At 42.7% G+C, this 19,212-nt stretch overlaps 1 protein-coding gene across 1 annotated transcript; it reads left to right on the forward strand.

Annotated features, from left to right (window-relative positions):
- The first annotated feature begins 1,104 nt into the window (after positions 1–1,104).
- LOC122541617 (uncharacterized) lies at positions 1,105–14,110 on the forward strand. The gene is made up of 5 exons (XM_087978757.1): positions 1,105–1,357; positions 2,708–5,023; positions 9,795–9,897; positions 11,285–11,374; positions 12,842–14,110. Exon 2 carries the CDS (start codon positions 3,015–3,017, stop codon positions 3,981–3,983), a length of 969 nt encoding a protein of 322 aa, XP_087834883.1. The 5' UTR covers positions 1,105–1,357; positions 2,708–3,014; the 3' UTR covers positions 3,984–5,023; positions 9,795–9,897; positions 11,285–11,374; positions 12,842–14,110.
- The last annotated feature ends 5,102 nt before the right edge of the window (positions 14,111–19,212 follow it).

Genomic DNA, 19,212 nt, shown 5'->3' on the forward strand with positions numbered 1-19,212 from the left:
GAACTGGGCTTGAATCTCACTGTTGTAGTTGGTGGAATTTGTGTTCAACTTTAAAGCTCCTCATGGGGCAAAGTGGTCATATCCCTACCCCTGAAACCAGAAAGCCTGGGCCGACCGGCTGCAGAGGTGTGCGATAATGTCTCTGAACAGGTTGATTTGAGAATTTTTTTAAAAATGCCATACATTCTCAGCAGATCAGGCAGCATCTGTGGAGAGAAACTGAGTTAACATTTCAGCTTGAGCTGACCCTTCATCAAAAAACTAGGTGCAATGCAAGGAGGTTCCTCCAACTGTCACACAACCTTTACCTCTGGTGTCCCCTGCACAGGTCTCCGACTTTTATCCACACAATCCTCCCCCTTTTCCATTACCACCCACTGTATTCACAGCATCACTGCCTCTTTGGATCTCAAAGTTAGAGTGTTCCTTATTTTTGTATCCTCAGAGATGGTCACGCTGGCGTCAATTTTTGAGTCAATCACTCCCCAGCTACAGAGTAAATCCTCAATTTACAATATTACTGTCTGAGAAGAGAAGCATTCATGAAATCACCCCCAAAGCCCAAGTGACGCTTCCTGTGACGTTGTGTCACTTCCAATGCAGACTCCCTCTCATAACCTTTTGCATATACCCTTCCCTCCTTCCTGGGCATGTGGTGATCCCACCACTGCTTGTCATCACTGTCTTGGATGTGGGTCTTCCTCTTCTGATCTGCTGTCAAACACATCCGAGGATGCCCATCCCACATTGATATTGTCAGTTTGAAAGTATCCGAGAATGAACAATGCCATTCCCACGCGAGAAATTTCTGTCAAACATTGACCAGGGGAACTGAGACAACAACAGCAATAAATAAGGTTTTATTCAATAGGACAATGACAAGTTTAAATCTCCAACTGATCTGCTGCTCAAAGTCACCTCCATTTCCCCAGTCAGTTTCCCAAGTTTCGGGAAACCCATGTTGGTCCAGAAATATTTGGATTGACTGTGAGAGACGTCAATCAGAGAGCCCAGCCACTCTGCCCATTGTCTCCTCTTCCTCTTCCAGAGCTGGTTCACTTCCTATAGGGACTGAAAACCAAGTGAGGAGATGGTGAGTGAAGGAGCAGCTTTTATACAAATTGTATCCCATAATATCCACACCAATCTTTAGACAGTCTAACTATCCTGTGGGCAATCAGGGGTGGAAATGTCCCTTATGCTATGTGAGAAGATCCAGCTGAGAGAGGTATTTACTCGGTGCTTTGTGCTGACTGTTTGACTGGAGCTGTGTGTTGGATATTGAGTGTGTTTATTGGAAGCATTTCCCTCTGACTTCCAAGCTGTTTGTGAATGGTTCATTCCTGAATATGAGAAGGTAAGGTGTAAATACCTCATAGATGCGGCGTGTCTAAGGATTCTTACTGATTTCTTGTTGTTGAATTCTGTGTGTGTTGGGAGCTGAGTATTGTCCTGTGGATAGTGAATGGTCAGTTCTCTCTATTGGGATTGGATGTTTCCTGTATTTTAAACTTCCCCCAAAGCCTCCTGTCACCCTATCTCTATAATCATCTCAAAAAAATAAAAAAAAGGGAAGCTTTGTATTTATATAGAGGCTTCATGACACCATGCCTCTAAGCAGTGTTATAGGTAGGAAATGTGGCAGCCAGTGTGTGCCAATGGTTCTTGCACAAGCAGCAATATGATTTGTTTTTATTGGAGTTGATTGAGGGATTGTTAACAGCCATGCAGAGACTTATAACTTTTCAAGAGATTCCTATTCCCAGTCACTAATTTAAATGTATTGCATGACGATTTCAGACTTTTAGTTAATAAATCAAGGAAAAGCAACATTAACTAAACAATGACAGAAATTGCTGGAGTAACTTTGTAAGTCCCGGCAGGATCTCTGAAGAGAGAAACAGAGCCAATGTTTCAAGTTCAGTGACTTTCCTTCAGAACCCCTAAACAGGAACCCATGCATTAAGTTTTAACATACTAAAGTGATACTTTAGGAATTGCTAACTGTAGAATCACAGTCTTCACAGAGTGCATCAGGTCACCCATAGCTTTCAAAAAATACACCCCTTTTTGTTTCTTTAAATCGTATTTGTCAAAATCCATTTGTTTGAGTTTCCAGAGACATCTGAACTAACTGTTAACACTAAGGTTCCCTCCAGTGATTCCTTCCCTGGCTACACCAAGATGAATATTCTGTAGTCTTTAAATTGTCACAGGGTCTATCTCTTCAACCAGAGACGTGTATTCAACCACAGGGTGTATTCCCTCCCACATTCTGCTTGGCAGCTCACAGAGAGGAAACCCCCATTTCTAGGATATTCTGTTTATTACCTGTTACTCTTGTTTAACCTAGGTTATGTATATACATGTAACCCTCTGTAATACCTTCACTAGGTTCAAACCTGGGCTCTAAAGTATCCCCAGTGTTGCTCCTAACCTGCCTCTTCACTGGTTTGACGGTAATCATGGAATGAGGGCTGTGTCAGGCTGTGAGATTATGGTGGAATACAATGCTGCTGCTGCTGATGGCTCACTGCACCTCATGAACACCCAGTTTTGGAATCTGTCCTTAGCCCTTGTGATAATGAACATGAGGAACTGCTCATCATTTGGGAAGGGTGTGGTAGTTTTCATTGAACTTGTTTGACCTGAATCCATGGGACTCCATGTTGTTGACACAAATCAAATTTCTTTTTCCTGTTTACAGAGGGATTGCACTGTACTACACCAGACACTGCAGATAGACCCTGACCATCACCCAAGGAACAACCTCAAACTGTGGGAAGACATCCAGTCCCTTCAAAGCATGCTCAACACAGAGAAGGTTGGCCAGTGAAACCATCATCTGGAAATTCGTAGGGTCTTGGAAGCTCTGCTATGTTATCAGATCTGAAACTGGTCAGTGGTGTGGAACCAACCTTTCTGAATGTTTGGGTGATCGGTCAGGATGAGGCTGGGAAGAATTGTGAGTGGGCTCCAAATGTGATGAGAACTTCAATCATTCATCGAGCCTTATGAGCCTAATTCCTATTGGTGAGAGGCTGCTCAAGTGTGAGGTGTGTGAGGCGGGCTCCAGAAGTTTAGCAGATAAGGTGTATTTTGTTAGACAAACTATTAACACAAACAGCTACATGGAAGAGAAACCATTCAAGTGTGAGGTTTGTGATAAATCTTTCATGACCTCCACAAGGCTCCTGACACATCAGATGATTCACACTGGGGACAAACCCTTCAGGTGTGAGGTTTGTGAGAAGGCTTTCACTCACTCCTCCCATCTCCTGAGGCACCAGAGAATTCATACGGGGCAGAAACCATTCACATGTGATGTGTGTGAAAAATCATTCTCAATCTTATCAAATCTTCGTGTACACCAACGCACTCATACTGGGGAGAAGCCATTCTCATGTGAGGTGTGTGACAAGTCATTCTCAGACTCATCGAGTCTCCGCAGACACCAACGGGTTCACACAGGGGAGAGACCATTCGCTTGTGAGGTGTGTGACAAATCTTTCTCATCATCATCGCACCTCCATGGACACCAACGCATTCACACTGGGGAGAAGCCATTCACATGCGAGGTCTGTGACAAATCATTCTCAGATTCATCGAGTCTCCGCAGACACCAACGTATCCACACAGGAGAGAAACCGTTCTTGTGTGACGTGTGTGAGACATCATTCTTGTATTCATCGAATCTCCGTGTGCATCAGCGTATTCACACAGGTGAGAAACCATTCCTGTGCAAGTTATGTGATAAATCATTCTCAACATCGTCACTTCTCCGCATACACCATCGTGTTCATACTGGGGAGAAACCATTCAAGTGTGAGGTGTGTGACAAATTATTCTCAAGGTCTTCCAACCTTCTGGTTCATCAGAGGCTCCACACAGGAGAAAAACCTTTCAAGTGTGAGGTGTGTGAGAAATCATTCTCAAGGTCATCGCATCTCCTGCTCCATTGGAGAATTCACACACAGGAATAGCCCTTTAAATGGGAGATATTTTTTAAAAAAACCTTCATAATACCTTTGATCCTCCTGAAACCTCACAGGTTAACACTGGGGAAACTCTTCAGGTGTGATACTTGTGAAAAGACTCACCCACTATGCTAATCTTCTAAAGTCTTCACACAATTGATGGTCCTCCTGGAAGTTCAGCAAACACAGGTAGACCTAGGCAAGTTCTTATCAACTGCCATCAGAGTTGGTTCTCAATACAGTTTCACTGCGCAGGACATTTAGTGGGACTGGGACACAGAACAAGAAGCAACTTTCACTCCCATCAAACAACTAAATGATGACATTACCAGTGCTGAGGGATTATAATGTCAATAATGGAGTCACACTGCAGTGTGATGTCAGTGAAACAGGACTTGGAGTGACCCGCATGCAGTGAGTGTTTGTATCCAGACAAATTGAATAACAGTGTGTACAGATTGAGAAAGATGGATGGAATATTGTCTTTAGTATTTCAACCAGTACCTGTTTAGAGAGAAACTAGGTGTCAATTTTGACCACAAGCCAATGACATCTTGCGAAAAACATTTCTATTTATTCCAAATTATTTGCAAAGGACATCACTTAATTTGCTGAGTTGTCACTTGGAAGTGAAGTACAAGCAATGGAAACAGATGGACGTCACTGACTTGCTGTCAAGAGCTGCACTCTGAAGGAAGTCTGTGCTGGTACAGTATCTGAAATTTTCTAGATTCAACAATAAGTAACAGCATGACATGCTCTGGAAATCATCAACTCAGCAGAGACATTGAATGTCACAGACAGACATCTTGCTGAGATCAACCAAATTTCACAACAAGGTACAACCTTTCAGATGTAAAAGGACATTATGATGAAGGAATGGACTGAATTCATCAAGGGCACTCTGTTAATATGAAAGCCCTTGGACAAGCAAGTAATCACTCAAGGTGGTATCTTATGCAAAGGAAGCAGGTTAATTATTCCAAAAGAGATGCTGAAGCACATCCCACACAAACTATTAAGGAATCGAGTCCAGTCTGAGTAAGGTAAGAGCAGTGTTTTACTGGCCAAACATGAGTAATGAAATGAAGGATCACATCAGCCAGTGCAGTGCTTGTATTGAACATTAAACTAAACAAGATAAAGAGCTGCTCATGATTTGTGATATCCCAAACAGCCCACGGATGACGCTTGGAGTAGACCTCTTCATTCTTTAAGTTGCTAATGATACAAAGCTAGATGGAAAGGTAAGCTGTTTAGAGGACATAGAAAGGCTACTAAGATACATGGACAGATTAAGTGAGTGGTCAATACGATTGTTGATGACGTATAATGTGGGGAAGTGTGAGCTGTTCACTTTGATCATTAGAGGAGAGAAAGAGAATAATTTTCAAAAAGTAAGAAAAATCAAAGTGTGGATGTTCAAAGAAAAGTGTGTGCAGAAAATTAGCAAGCGGGTATAGTAAGCAATTCGGAAGATGAATAGCGAGGGATTGAAGAACAGCCAAAGAGAGGTGCTACTGCCATTGTATAGAGCTTTGCTGAGATTACATCTGGAGGACTCTGTGCATTGTTGGTCTCCACGCTTAAGAAAGGAAATATTGTACTGGTGGCATTATAGTGAAGGTTTAACTTAGTCTCTTTGGGATGAGAGGGATGTACTGTGATGAGTGGCTCAGTAAATTATAATAATATTTATTGAGGTTTAGAATTAGAGACAATTTCATTGAAACATACAAGGTTGTGAAAAGGCTTGAATCATGGACACTGAGAGTTTGCTTCCATTGATCAGGAAATCTAGAATTATAGGAACACAGTCTCAGGATAAGGGACCAGCTACAATCCTGTTTTAAACATGAAGAAGCTATTTCTTAGGTTTATATTTGGACTAGTGCTGGATCCACTGCTTTTTGTCATTTATATAAACGATTTGGATAAATACAGGTATGGTTAGTAAGTTTGCACATGACACCAAAATTGGTGGTGTAGTTATCTCAGAGTATAACGGGACATTGATCTGATGGACCAATGGGCAGAAGAGTGGCAGATGGAGTTTAATTTAGATAAAAGTGAGGTGTTGCATTTTAAGTAAGGCAAATCAGGATAGGACTTATACAGTTAATAGTAGGGTCCTGGGGAATGTTGCCAAACAAAGAGATCGAGGGGTGCAGAAGCATAGTTCCTTGAGGCACATGGGATAGTAACAAAGGCATTTGACTGTCTTGCCATAATTGGTCAGTGCATTTAGTTTAGGAGTTGGGATGTCATGTTGCAGCTGTACAGGACACTATGAGGCCACTTTTAAAATATTGTATTAAATTCTAGTCTCCCTCATATAGGAAGGATGTTGTGAAACTTGAAAAGGTTCAGAAAAGATTTACAAGGATGTTGCCACGGTTGGAGAGTTTGAGCTATAGGGAGAGGCTGAACAGGATGGGGCTATTTTGCCTGGAGTATTGGAGGCTAGGGGGCGATCTTACAGAGATTTATAAAATTATGAGGGATATGGAAAGGGTGAATAGCCAAAGTTTTTTTCCAGAGTAGGGCAGACCAAAACTAGAGGTATAGGATTAAAGTGAGCGGGAAAAGATTTAAAAGGGACCAAGGGGCAACATTTTCATGCAAAGGGTGGTGCATGTATGGAACAAACTGCCAGAGGAGGCGGTGGAAGCTGGTACAATTTCAACATTTAAAAGGCATCTGAAAGGGTGCATGGGAAATGTTTAGATGGATATGGGCTAATTGCTGGCAAAAGGGACTAGATTAACTTAGGATATCTGGTTGGCATTGGAGTTGGACCAAAGGGTTTGTTTCTGTGCTGTACATCTCTATGACTCCATAACTATATCTAACTTCTTCTTGAAAACAATGAAGTTTTTGCCTCAAGCCCGTTCTGTGGAAGAGAATTCTATATGCTCACCATTTTGTACATGAAGGTATTTTTCCTTATTTTGGGCCCAAACAGCTGACCCCATATCCTTAAACTGTGACCCCTGGTTCTGGACTCCCTGGTCATTGGGATCATCCTTCTTGCATTTACTGTTTGAATTTTAAAGGTTTCTACAAGATCTCCCCATATTCTTGCAACCTCCAATGAATGTAATTCTAACTGATTGAGTCTCTCTTCATATGTTAGTCCTGTTTCCCACGGATCAGTCTGGTAAATGGCCTTTGCATTCCTTCTCCAGCCAGAGCATCCTTCCTTAAGTAAGGAGACCAGAACAGCACACAATACTCTAGATATGGTTTTGCCAAGGCCCTGTACAATTGCAACAAGACATTCCTGTTTCTGTACATTAATCCTCTCAGTATAAACGCCAACGCAACATTTGCCTTCTTCACAGCCTGCTACACTTGCATGCTTACTTTCGGGAACTGTGTGTAGGAGAAAACCTGGGCCTCACTGCACTTCCTCGTTTCTAATCTGTTGCCATTCAGATGGTAATCTGCCTTCCCGTTTTTTTTTCTGTCAATGTAGAAAACCTCATTTTTATTGATATTATACTTAGCTGCCATGCATTTGCCCACTTAGTCAACTCGTCCAATTTTTTGTTTATTATAGCCATTACAGAAACATGGCTAAGGGAGGGTCAGGAGTGGCAGCTTAATGTGCCTGGGTTCAGGTGCTTTAGGTGGGACAGAGGCAGTGGAAAGAGGAGAGGGAGAGTTGCATTTTTGATTAAGGTGGGTGTCAAAGCAATAGTCAGAGATGAAATAACTGAAGGATCACTCAGTGATAATTTGTGGGTGGAGCTATGAAATAAGGGAATGGTGACGTTATTAGGGCTGTATTATAGGCCCCCAAATAGTCAACAGGAATTAGAGGAATGAATATGCAGGGAGATTGGGGAGGCTTGTAGGAGCATCAGGGTTGTAATAGTAACGGGTTTTAATTTTCCTAACATAGACTGGGACTGCCAGAGTGTTAAAGTCTTAGATGGAGTGGAATTTGTTAAGAGTGCTCAGGAAAATTTCCTCAAGCAGTATATACAGGATCATACAGTCATAGATTAATACAGCATGGAAACAAGCTCTTCAGCCCAAACTGGTCCATGCTGACCATGATGCCCACTCAGCTAGCTCCAACTGCTCGTATTTAGTCCATATCCCTCTCAACCCTTCCCATCCATGTACTTATCCAAATGTTTTTGAAATATTGCTATTTTACCTGCCTTAACCACTTTCTCTGGCAGCCCATTCCATATAAACACCACACTCTGCATGAAAAAGTTATCCCTCAGGTCCCTCTTAAATCTTCCCCCTCTCATCTTAAACCTATGCCCTCCAGTTTTCAATTCCCCATCCCTGGAAAAAAGACTATCTGTATTTATCCTATCTATTTCCCGCATGATTTTATACACCTCAATAAGGTCACCCCTCATTTTCCTATGTTCCAAGGGGTAAATTCCTATCCTGGCCAACATCTCCCTATAACTCAGGTCTACTAGTCCTGGCAACATCCTCGTAAATCTTCTTTGCACTCTTTCCAGTTTAACTATGTCTTTTCTATAACAGGGTAACCAAACCTGTACACAATACTCCAAGAGCGGCCTCACCAATGACTTACAAATTGTAACATAATGTCCCAACTCCCATACTCAATGCCTTGACTGATGAAGGCCAGCAGGCTAAATGTCTTCTTCATCAACTGTGACACCTCTTTCAACGAACTGTGTACTTGTACTCCTAGGTCCCTCTGTTCTACAACACTCCTCAGTACCTTACCATTTACTGTATAAGTCCCACCTTGGGTTGACTTTCCAAAGTGCAACACCTCACACTTAGGGTCATCGAATCATAGAGATATACAGTACGGAATTCTGGATTGAATTGCATATGCCAATCCTCAGCCCAGTTTGCCATTTGATCAAGATCCCTCTGTAATTTTTGATATCCTTCCTCACTAGCAATAATACCTCCCAATTTGGTCCTACTTGGGAAGGGGCAAAACTCAACCTACTCTTAGGAAATAGGGCAGGACAGCTGACTGAAGTGACAGTGGGAGAGCACTTTGGGACCAGTGACCACAGTTGTATTAATTTTAAAATAATAATGGAGAGGGACAAAACTGGTCCATAGGATCAGGTTCTAAACGGGGCAAGGCAAATTTTGATGGAATTAGGCAGGAGGAGCTTGCAGGGGTTGATTGGAGTAGTTTGTTTGCGGGAAAAGGGACCTACGGCAAGTGGGAGGCCTTTAAAAGTGAGATAGCTAGAATTCAAGGTCCATATGTTCCTCTGAGGGTGAAGGGCAAGATTGGCAGGAATAGAGAACCCTGGGTTGACCAGAGATATTGAGGTTTTGAGCAGAAAGAAGGAAGAGGCATGGCCAAGTACAGGCAGCTGAGATCAAGGGAATCTCTGAAGGTATATAGGGAATACAGGAGTTTACTGAAGAAGGAAATCAGGAGGACAAAAAGGGGGCATGAGATAGCCTTGGCTGAGAAGATTAGGGTGAATCCAAAGAGATTCTTTAATTATATTAAAGGGAAAATAATTACTAGAAAGAGAATAGCAACCCTCAAGGACCAAAGTGGACATGTGTATGTGGAACTGCAAGAAATGAGCGAGGTCCTAAATGAATATTTCTCTTCAGTTTTAACATGGAGAAAAACATAAAAACTTGGAAACTTGGGGAGGTTAGTGATGATATCTTGGGACAGTCCATATCGCAGTAGGGAGGTGTTGGACATATTAGAATGTATGAAGCTGGATAAATCTCCTGATCCTGACCAGATATATCCAAAAACCCTGCAAGAGGCTAGAGAAGAAATTGTGGTGGCCCTGCTTGATATTTTTGCATCATTGTTATCCACAGGTGAGATCTGGAAGACTGGAGGATAGCCAGTGTTGTGCCCTTATTCAAGAAGGACTGCAAAGAAAAACCTGGGAACAAATTACCAGTAAGCTTAAAATCTGTGGTAAGTAAGTTATTTGAGAAGCTTCTGAGGGATAATATATACATGCATTCGGAAAGGCATTTGATTAGGAGTAGTAACATGGCTTTGTAGTTATCATGCCTCACAAACCTGTTAGAGTTCTTTGATGAAGTGACCAGGAAGGTTGATGGGGGCAGGATGGTAGACGTAGTCTATATGGACTTCAGTAAGGCCTTTGATAAGGTTCCATATCGAAGGTTAGACTGCATGGAATCCTAGGGGAGCTGGCAAATTGGATACACAATTGGCTTGATGGTAGGAGACAGAGGGTAACAGTGGAGAGATGCGTGTCAGACTGGAGGCCTGTGACTAGTGGTGTGCCTCAGGGGTCAGTGCTGGACCCATTACTGTTTGTTGTCTATATCGATGATCTGGATAAGAATGTCCAAGGCATGATTAGTAACTTTGCTGGTGACACTAAAATAGGCAGTAATGTGGACAGTGAGGAAGGTTATCAGAAATTGCAGCAGGACCTTGATCAGCAGCACGGTGGCACAGTGGTTAGCACTGCTGCCTCACAGCGCCAGAGACCCGGGTTCAATTCCCGACTCAGGCGACTGACTGTGTGGAGTTTGCACATTCTCCCCGTGTCTGCGTGGGTTTCCTCCGGGTGCTCCGGTTTCCTCCCACAGTGAATTGGCCATGCTAAATTGCCCGTAGTGTTAGGTTAAAGGGGTATGGGTGGGTTGCGCTTCGGCGGGTCGGCGTGGACTTGTTGGGCCGAAGGGCCTGTTTCCACACTGTAAGTAATCTAAAAAAAAAGCTGGGCAAGTGGGCCAAGAAATGGCAAATGGAGTTTAATATAGATAAGTGTGAGGTCTTGCATTTTGGAAAGTAAAATAAAGGTAGGAGTTTCATGGTGAATGGTAGGGCCTTAAAAGAGTGTAGTGGAAGAGGGACCTTAGAGTTCAGGTGCCTGGTTCTCTGAAAGTGGAGTCAAATGTAGAAAGGGCAGTGAAGAAGGCTTTTAGCACACTAGGACAAAGTGAGGACTGCAGATGCTGTAGATTAGAGCTGATAATGTGTTGCTGGAAAAGCGCAGCAGGTCAGGTAGCATCCAAGGAGCAGGAGAATCGACATTTTGCGCATGAGCCCTTCTTCAGGAATGAGTAAAGTGTGCCAAGCAGTCTAAGATAAAAGGTAGGGAGGAGGGACTTGGGTGAGGGGCATTGGAAATGCGATAGGTGGAAGGAGGTTAAGGTGAGGGTGATAGGCCTCTCAGCAGCTGCTGAGTCAAAAGTGGCTGCAGCATGTTTAAACAACTGTATACAGCATATTTCCTGCTATAAAAGAGGGTGTGGGAACCCCTCTGATCCACGTGCTGCTGGTTCCGTGTTTTCATTGATTTATCCTTCTTGATTCACCACAGAAAGCTCTTCGTAAATTGGGTTTTCATCGCTGGTTGGAAAACCTGGGCCAATATTAGCAGTAGATTTAGCACCGATTGTAGTTTGTGGAGGTGAGTTCCAATCCTCCCCCATACTTTGTCTGTCAAAGTGTTTTCTCATTTCAGTCCTGAAAGGTTTGACTTTAATTTTTAGATGATGCCATCATCACAGACTCCCTAATTAGTAAAAACAAGATTATCTCCATTCATCTGATCTTTTCACCTTAATATCTAAAAACATTGATCAGATTGCCCCTTCACATTCTAAACTTTGGGAAATATAATCCTAGCCGAAAATGTGTTGCTGGAAAAGCGCAGCAGGTCAGGCAGCATCCAGGGAACAGGAGAAACGTCGATTCTCCTGTTCCCTGGATGCTGCCTGACCTGCTGCGCTTTTCCAGCAACACATTTTTGGCTCTGATGTCCAGCATCTGCAGACCTCACTTTCTCCTCAGAAATATAATCCTAGTTTGTTTAATCTCTCCTCATACTGTAACCATTCCAGTCCAGGGATCATTCTAGTAAATTTATACTGCACCCCCTCCAAGGTCAATATCTCCTGCCTGTGGTGAGGTTCCCATGACTGCTCCCGGTATTCCAGGCGTAATCAAACTAGGGCTTTTTATCACTAAAGCATGATTTCTAACCCCTTGTATTTGATTGTTTCAGATCTCCAGCATCTACAGTTCTTTGTTTATTCTATCCCTTTGTATTATTTTTCTGTTTATAAAGGACAGCATTCCATTGGACTTCTTGACTAATTTCTGTCTCTGTTTTTTGACGTTGGCCTGATCTCTATACCTAGATGTCAATGTGCCTTTTGTAATTTGATGTTTCTATATATGTTGCTTACATGCCACTAATTTTGTGTCATCCATAAACTTGGAGAGACAGGCCCATATGTTTAAACATGAAGATCGTCTTTTCAGCAGTTTGGACTAAAGTTCTGCATCGGGACCCTATGGAAATTCTAATGCGTGAACCTGTGCAGAAGATGTCTAGTCTGATTTTTAAACTGCCAGTTAATATTTTATTTCTTAGTTGATAGTCATGTAAATCTTAACAGCAGTGCAGACTTTCACTGAAATCCTGGATGTTACCAGGCTAATTTAAAAGATTCCCTTTGTCTTTTTCATCAATAATTTAACACTAGCAAGAAAAAGCAGCAGCTGAATTGGAGAACTTGTGAAACTGCTTTTTGATGTTTAATACGTATTCCAATTGTGTAACTCTGGAAAATGTGTGAAAAAGATGGAGATATCATTTAGTCTACAGAAGTTTTCATATAATTCAGGTGTTTATTGCATTTAAAAAGGGCATTCTGGTGCAGCAGGAAGTATTTACCTTTTGAATCTCATGAGTGAAATATTTCTCAAAACTAAAAGTGATACATGTAACAAGGAGCTCTTTAATTTGCTAATTACATTAAGAGCAATGAATTATGTCATTTTGATTTAAGAATATTTTTAAAACACGCAATGTGTTATAAACCACATGCACGAATTGCCTGTAAGCTGATTTGAGCTATCACTTCAACAGGTTTTCCAGAAACCATTGTGGAATCAAACTCTGAACAGAAGATATGTTTACCTCCTGGCCCCTCAGAAATCGTGCTTTGTGTGTTGTAACCATGAGCCTACTGCTGAGGGCACGGAGCAAGCAAGGAAATGATTGGACATCTCTTTGAAATGTTGGATGGTGACCTGAAGACAGCCTCAAAATGCCACACTGCCTTATCAGAGCTGATGAAAGTCACGACAGCACTGAATTTCTTTGCCTCTGGGTCACCTCAGCCTGATATTGGTGACTTGTGAGACATTCCCGACAGCAGTACGAGGGCCTGTGTTCACCAGGTCACTGAGGCCATTTTCCATAGAACTTCTGATTTCATTCACTTTGATATGTCCTCTATGAGAATGAAACAAAGGGCTCTTATGTTCTCTAAGATCACTGGCTTCCCAGATGTGATTGGGCCTGTCGATAGAACACACATTCCACTGAAGGCACCAAAAGAGAAACCTGTTTTGTTCATCAACAGGAAGAGCTTCCATTCACTGAACATGATGATTGTATGTGGTACCCATATGAAGATCCTAAATGTAAATGTGGATAACTGGAGAAGTGCACATGATTCCTTTGTCCTAGTGACCTCAAGGTTGTACCCGACCATGAGTGTGTCACTGGGAATTACAGGCTAGTTACTGGGGCATGAGGGATATCTGTTGAGGACGAGGCTGATGAAACTGTACCTGAGGACTAGTAACAAAGGGTATGAATGACACAATCGTACACATGTAGCAACACATCAGGTGGTGGACAGAACAATCTGGTTCCTCGAGTCACGTTTCCATTGCCTGGACAGGTCAGAAAGCACTTTATGATTCTCACTGGTGAGTGTTGTGTGTGTAGCATAACTTTGCCATCCACCCAGAGAATGCTTTTGAGCCAGAAATGGAAGAGTTGGAGGAGCGCAATGTGGATTCAGATGCAGATGGGCTGCTCAGAGGACGTGAGAAGTCTCCAGCAGGAGCTGCCATCATAGCAACTCAAGATTGCCTGGTTGCTACTGCTTTCAGACACTGTGAATTGAACAGTCCCTGTTTGTCCTTCCTTCCCTCTCAAAATAAAACAAGAATGGTACTTACAAGTCCAGCCTTACCATTGGAAAGACCTTTGAAATAGTTACTGCTGAAGAGGGTAAAACTCAGCTGTTCAAACAAAAGATTATTTAAACAAATCATGTTTTCAAATATTTAACATCTTGAACCACTTTTCATGAGCCTCTTCTGAATAAAATATTTAAGAAAATTTTGAAAGATGACAGTGTTATGATGTCAGCTGATGGTAAAACCAACAAATTGGACTCCAGAATGAAGCCTGGCATGTTAGATCAGAAGTTAAGTTTTTCTTTTGGTTAGCATGGTTCTTCTCTGAACACACAGGAGGGGGTCAGTCAGCTCAGTTGGCTGGATGATAGGTTTGTGATGCCAACAGCTTGGTCAATCGTCCTGGCTAAGGTTACCATGAAATCCCACCTTCTTAACCTCACCCCTTGCCTGAGGCACAGTAACCCTCAGGTTAAACCACCAAATCCTCTCTCTGATGAGAGAGTAGCCCTATCATCCTCTGGGACTATGGCAACTTTACCTTTAACGAAAAAAAAATGTTTATCATACAAAGGAAGAAAAGCAACAAATCAGCTTTCTGACAATTTATAAAGATCTTAGCATAAGCAGTACAATGTTTTAACCTGTTTCCCAACACTATCCTTTATAGATACTCAATTCCTGATAAATATCACTTCTTTATCAACTTTTTTTGCTTATGCAACTCTTTTTATTGTCTGATTCTTGAACTGCTGGAATAGTATACAATTTCTTTATAAATCTGCTGGCATTTTGGTTTCAATTCTTATGGCTTAAACCTCTCTTTTCATTCAGATAACTTAACAATTTCTATCCACTCTCACAACCTGAAAATTCCACAGAACCTAAACAATTGTTGGGGTGACTGGTTCCTCCAGAGAGGGATCTTTTTGCTGCCAATTTGAAGTCATAAATATCTACAATACAAAAAAAGGTCCTTTGGCCCATTGAGTCTGTGACAGACCAAAACAATCACCTAACTGTTTTAATTCCATTATCCAGTACTTAGCCTATAGCCTTGTTTCTCTTACAGTAAGTGAATTCCAGACTGCTATCACCCTCTGAGTGAAACCATTTTTCTCTCACACCCCCTCAAACCCTCCTGCCCTTTACCTTAAATCTATTGATCTCTCCACCAAGGGATGTATGCCTTCTTAATTTTATACATCTCAAGCATGTCCCTTCTCAATCTCCTCTGCACTCTGTAAAACACAAACCCAGGCTGTCCAATCTCCCTTCATAACTGAAACCCTCCAACCCAGACAATGTTCTTGTACGTTTCCTCTGCATCCTCTCCAATGCTATCACAACCCTCCTATAACATGGACTCCCAAAACTGCACTAGCTATAGCCGAAGCAATGTTTTGTATAGTTACAGCATAATCTCCCTGCTCTTAAACTCTCTGTCTCAACTCATAAAGGCAAGTATATCATATGCCTTTTTAACCACGTTATCCACTTATCCTGATCCCTTAAGGGGCTGATGACCATGCATTCCAGGATCCCTCTGATCCTCTGTGCTTCCCAAGGTCAATCATGTATTCCCTTGCCTTGTTTGTCCTGCCCAAGTGTATCACTTCACATTTTGTCTGGATTGAATTACATTGTTACTGATCAGCCCATCTATATCCTTTTGTAGTCTAAGACTGTTCTCACTATTTACCACCTCATCAATTTTTGTATCACCTGAAAACTCTGATCAACATTACTGAAGTTACTTAATGATCTACATTCAAGTCTAAATCATTATATAAATCACAAATAACAAGGGCCCCAATACTGACCACTGTGGGACACCACTCTATACAGACATCCAGTCAAAAGAACACCTCTCTGCTTCCTTCCACTCAGCCTAATGGATCTAATGTGGATCTAATTTGCCAAATTTCCTTGCGTTTGTCGTCTCTCTCTGTCGATCTCCCATGCAGGAACCTTTAAAAAGCCTTGCAGAAATTCAAGTAGCCGACATCAAAAGCATTGCCGTTGTCTAGATACCTGGTCAGCTCTTCAAAACTTTAATCAAGTTGGTCTGACATGACCTCTCCTTAACATAACCATGCTCTTGATTAATTCTTGCCTCACCAAATGCAGATTAATTCTGTCCTCCAGAATTGCTTCCAAAAGCTCCCCCACCACCGAGGTTACACTGACTGGCCTGTAGTGTCCTGTTGCTTCTTGATGGTTTGTTCCTTCAACTAAAACACCAAGTGAAAAACCACCTTCAGTTCAGAGGCTGTGTTGTTAGGCAACCTTCTGCACAGAGTCCCCTAAATCACTCTGTCCAGCAATTACAAGGAATGAAACGCATTTTTATCTCTGCTAAATAGATTGTATTGCATTCTTTCCACAAAGTCAGTTGAATTTTTGTGAACAGCAAGTGAATCATAACATGCTTCTGACATGATCCTTGTCCACAGTGAACAGGATTAGAGAGGTCAGGTGTCAGGTGGGGAGTCATAGGACTGTACAGCACAAAAACAGGCCGTTCAGCTCAATTCATTCATGCCGACCAGGTTACTTAGACTGAACTAGTCACATCTGTCTGCATTTAGCCCATATTCCTCGAAATATTTCCTAACTGTGTACCTGTCCAAATGTGTTTTAAATGTTGTAACTGTACCCACCACTACCAATTCCTCTGTCAGCTCATTCCATAAACACACCATCCTCTGTGAGGGAAAAGTTGCTCTTCAGGTCCCTTTTAAATTTTTCCACTTTCCCCTTAAACCATTCCCCTCTAGCTTTGGACTCCCCTACCTTGGGGAAAAGACCTTGGCTAATCACCTTATCTGTGCCTCTCATGATATTTTAAACCTCAATAAGTTCACCCCTCTGCCTCCAGGGAACAATGTCCCAGCCTATCCATTCGCTCCTTATAACTGAAGCCCTCCAGTCTCTGTAACATCCTTGTAAATCTTCGCTGCACCCTTTCCAGTTTAATAACATCATTTGTATAGCAAGGCAACCAGAATTGTTCACAATTCTCCAAATATGGCCTTGTACAGCCAAAACATGACATCTCAACTCTTGTACTCAATGCTTTACCCAAAAAAGACAAGCATGCCAAATGCCTTCTTCAGCACTCTGTCTACCTGCAACAGCACTTTCAAGGACTATGTGCCTGCAACCCTGGCTGTTTCTGTTCAACAACATTCCCTAGGGCCCTACCACTAATTGTGTAAATCTTGCCCTCATTTGTCTGACCAAAATGCAACACTTCATATTTCTCTGCATTAAACTTGATCTGCCATTCCTCAGCCCACTGGCCCATTAGATCAAAATCCCATTTTACTTTTAGATAACTGTCTTCACTGTCCATTATACCACCAAGTTTGGTGTCATCCACAAGTTTACTAACCATATCTCTTACACTTTTATCCACACTGTGTTTATAAATGATGAACAACAGTGGACCCAGCACCAATCCTTGTGGCACACCACTGGTCACAAAAGATGCAAACAGAAAAGTCCAGCTCCCCACCATCAGCACCCCCGCACCCCACCCCCACCCCTGAAACTGCCCCCATCAGACACTTCTGCGACAGGAGCAATGCCAGGTTAAGTATAGAGTAAAGCTCACTCTACTCTCTTAAAACAAAAGTAAAAGTTTCCCCAACTCTCAACTGAAATAAAGTTCCTGTGACTCACTGGAAAACACACAAATAAACAAACGGCTTTCCTTGATTCTGGGGTAGGTACAATAAGGAGCTGAAATGTGGAATAAACATTTCTTGACTCAATCGAACGCAAAGGCGACTGAGAATCAAATGCCCCCTCAGCTCATTCTTCAACGAATGCTCCTGGGACAGGAACAATAATCGAAAGATCAGAGGGAAAGGTCCCTGTTCCCATTGCAAGTGAAAATAAAGTTCCTCTTACACAAACTCAATCAAGCACGTCTAGGACAGGGACAGTACAAAGATAAAACAAAAGCCCCGTTGGCTCTTTCAAGGAGTCCAAAGCTGATACAAAGGGAGGATAAAACAGGTCTCTTCCTGGGGCACCAAAAGCAAATGCAAACTTAAAATCAAATGGAAACTTACACTAAGGAAACAAAACTAAACCAGAACGTCGTTATCCAGGCTGATAATGCACTGCAGCCCCTGCGGCACCTATCGGTTGTGAAAGGCCTCCACCATACCGGTTAGCACCCTGTGCTCTTGCTCCAGGGACACCCGAGTGTGGACATAACCGTGAAAGAGGGGCATATAGTCAAAAATAACGAGCCCCTCTTCGGCCTGATATCAGGATCTGTTAATGGCCATCTTGGCTAGGTCCAGGAACAAAGCTACAAGAAGGTGCATAGACTTTATCCAGCCTTCCTGTACTAGGTGCCCATAGATCAGGTTCGTGGGGTTGAAGTGCAACTAAAGTTTTAGCAACAGCCCCCTCAAAAAGCCAAAAAGGGGCTGCTAATGAACTCACTCAACTTAAATGTGAAATACCATCTCCTCCAAGCCACAGGACATGCACATCCACAGAAATTTGCTCAGTCGCCGGTTTCACGGGACAGACGCGTGCAGCACTCCAGCCCCAGATCCCATTTGTAGAGGGCCTTCCACTGGGGATCTCCACCACTGGGGTCGAAACGTTATGCCAAGGTGCGTCTGGGCGGCAGGCGAAAGTGTAGGAATGAAGAAAGTGCAGCATCAACCCATACAGATAGTACCTCCGCGCTGTGCAAGAGGACACTGGGAGGATGTCCCTGAGATGACTCCAATTGTGGAGCACTGCGCCACCGGAGAGGGTCCACGGCATGGGTTGATGTCAAGTTCCGGACAGACGGGTCAGTTCGCCTGGAAGCCAATCGCAAACTTGAACTGCTTCAAGTGTACACATGGTGCCAGAGCCGAGTGTCTTGTCCGACAGGCTCTGGATGGCTCGGGTCGCAAACTAGAGGCGGACGGATGCCCTCGTAGCCAACTGTGCCAGCGTTATCCAGCTCATTCCTCTGCCATTCAGTGCATCCCTGACTCTGGTGAGCCCTGCATCCCCAGCTCTCTCCTCCCTTGGCAGCAATAAAACAGCCTGTAAATCAGAAGGAAAATGCTTCAAATAAACATTAAATATCCAACAAACAGCTTCAAACAGCTCAGCACAAAGCACCGTGTATGTCACAACATTGATCATACCTCTAAAGTACATCATTGATGCAATGAGCTTTGGAACATCTGATAACTCTATATAAATGGCGGAGTTTTATTTTCTGAGAAGGTTACCTAGATAGGTTGGTGGAAGATCTAGGAGGGATTTGGAAGCTTGGGA

Source organism: Chiloscyllium plagiosum, unplaced genomic scaffold (assembly GCF_037043375.1).
Source record: "Chiloscyllium plagiosum isolate Xiang-an unplaced genomic scaffold, Cpla_swu_hap1 HiC_scaffold_35, whole genome shotgun sequence".
Lineage (NCBI taxonomy): Eukaryota > Metazoa > Chordata > Chondrichthyes > Orectolobiformes > Hemiscylliidae > Chiloscyllium > Chiloscyllium plagiosum.

What these genes read in the sequence shown, in the direction of transcription:
- LOC122541617 (XM_087978757.1), top strand. Translation starts at nt 3,015, where the DNA reads ATGAGCCTAATTCCTATTGGTGAGAGGCTGCTCAAGTGTGAGGTGTGT.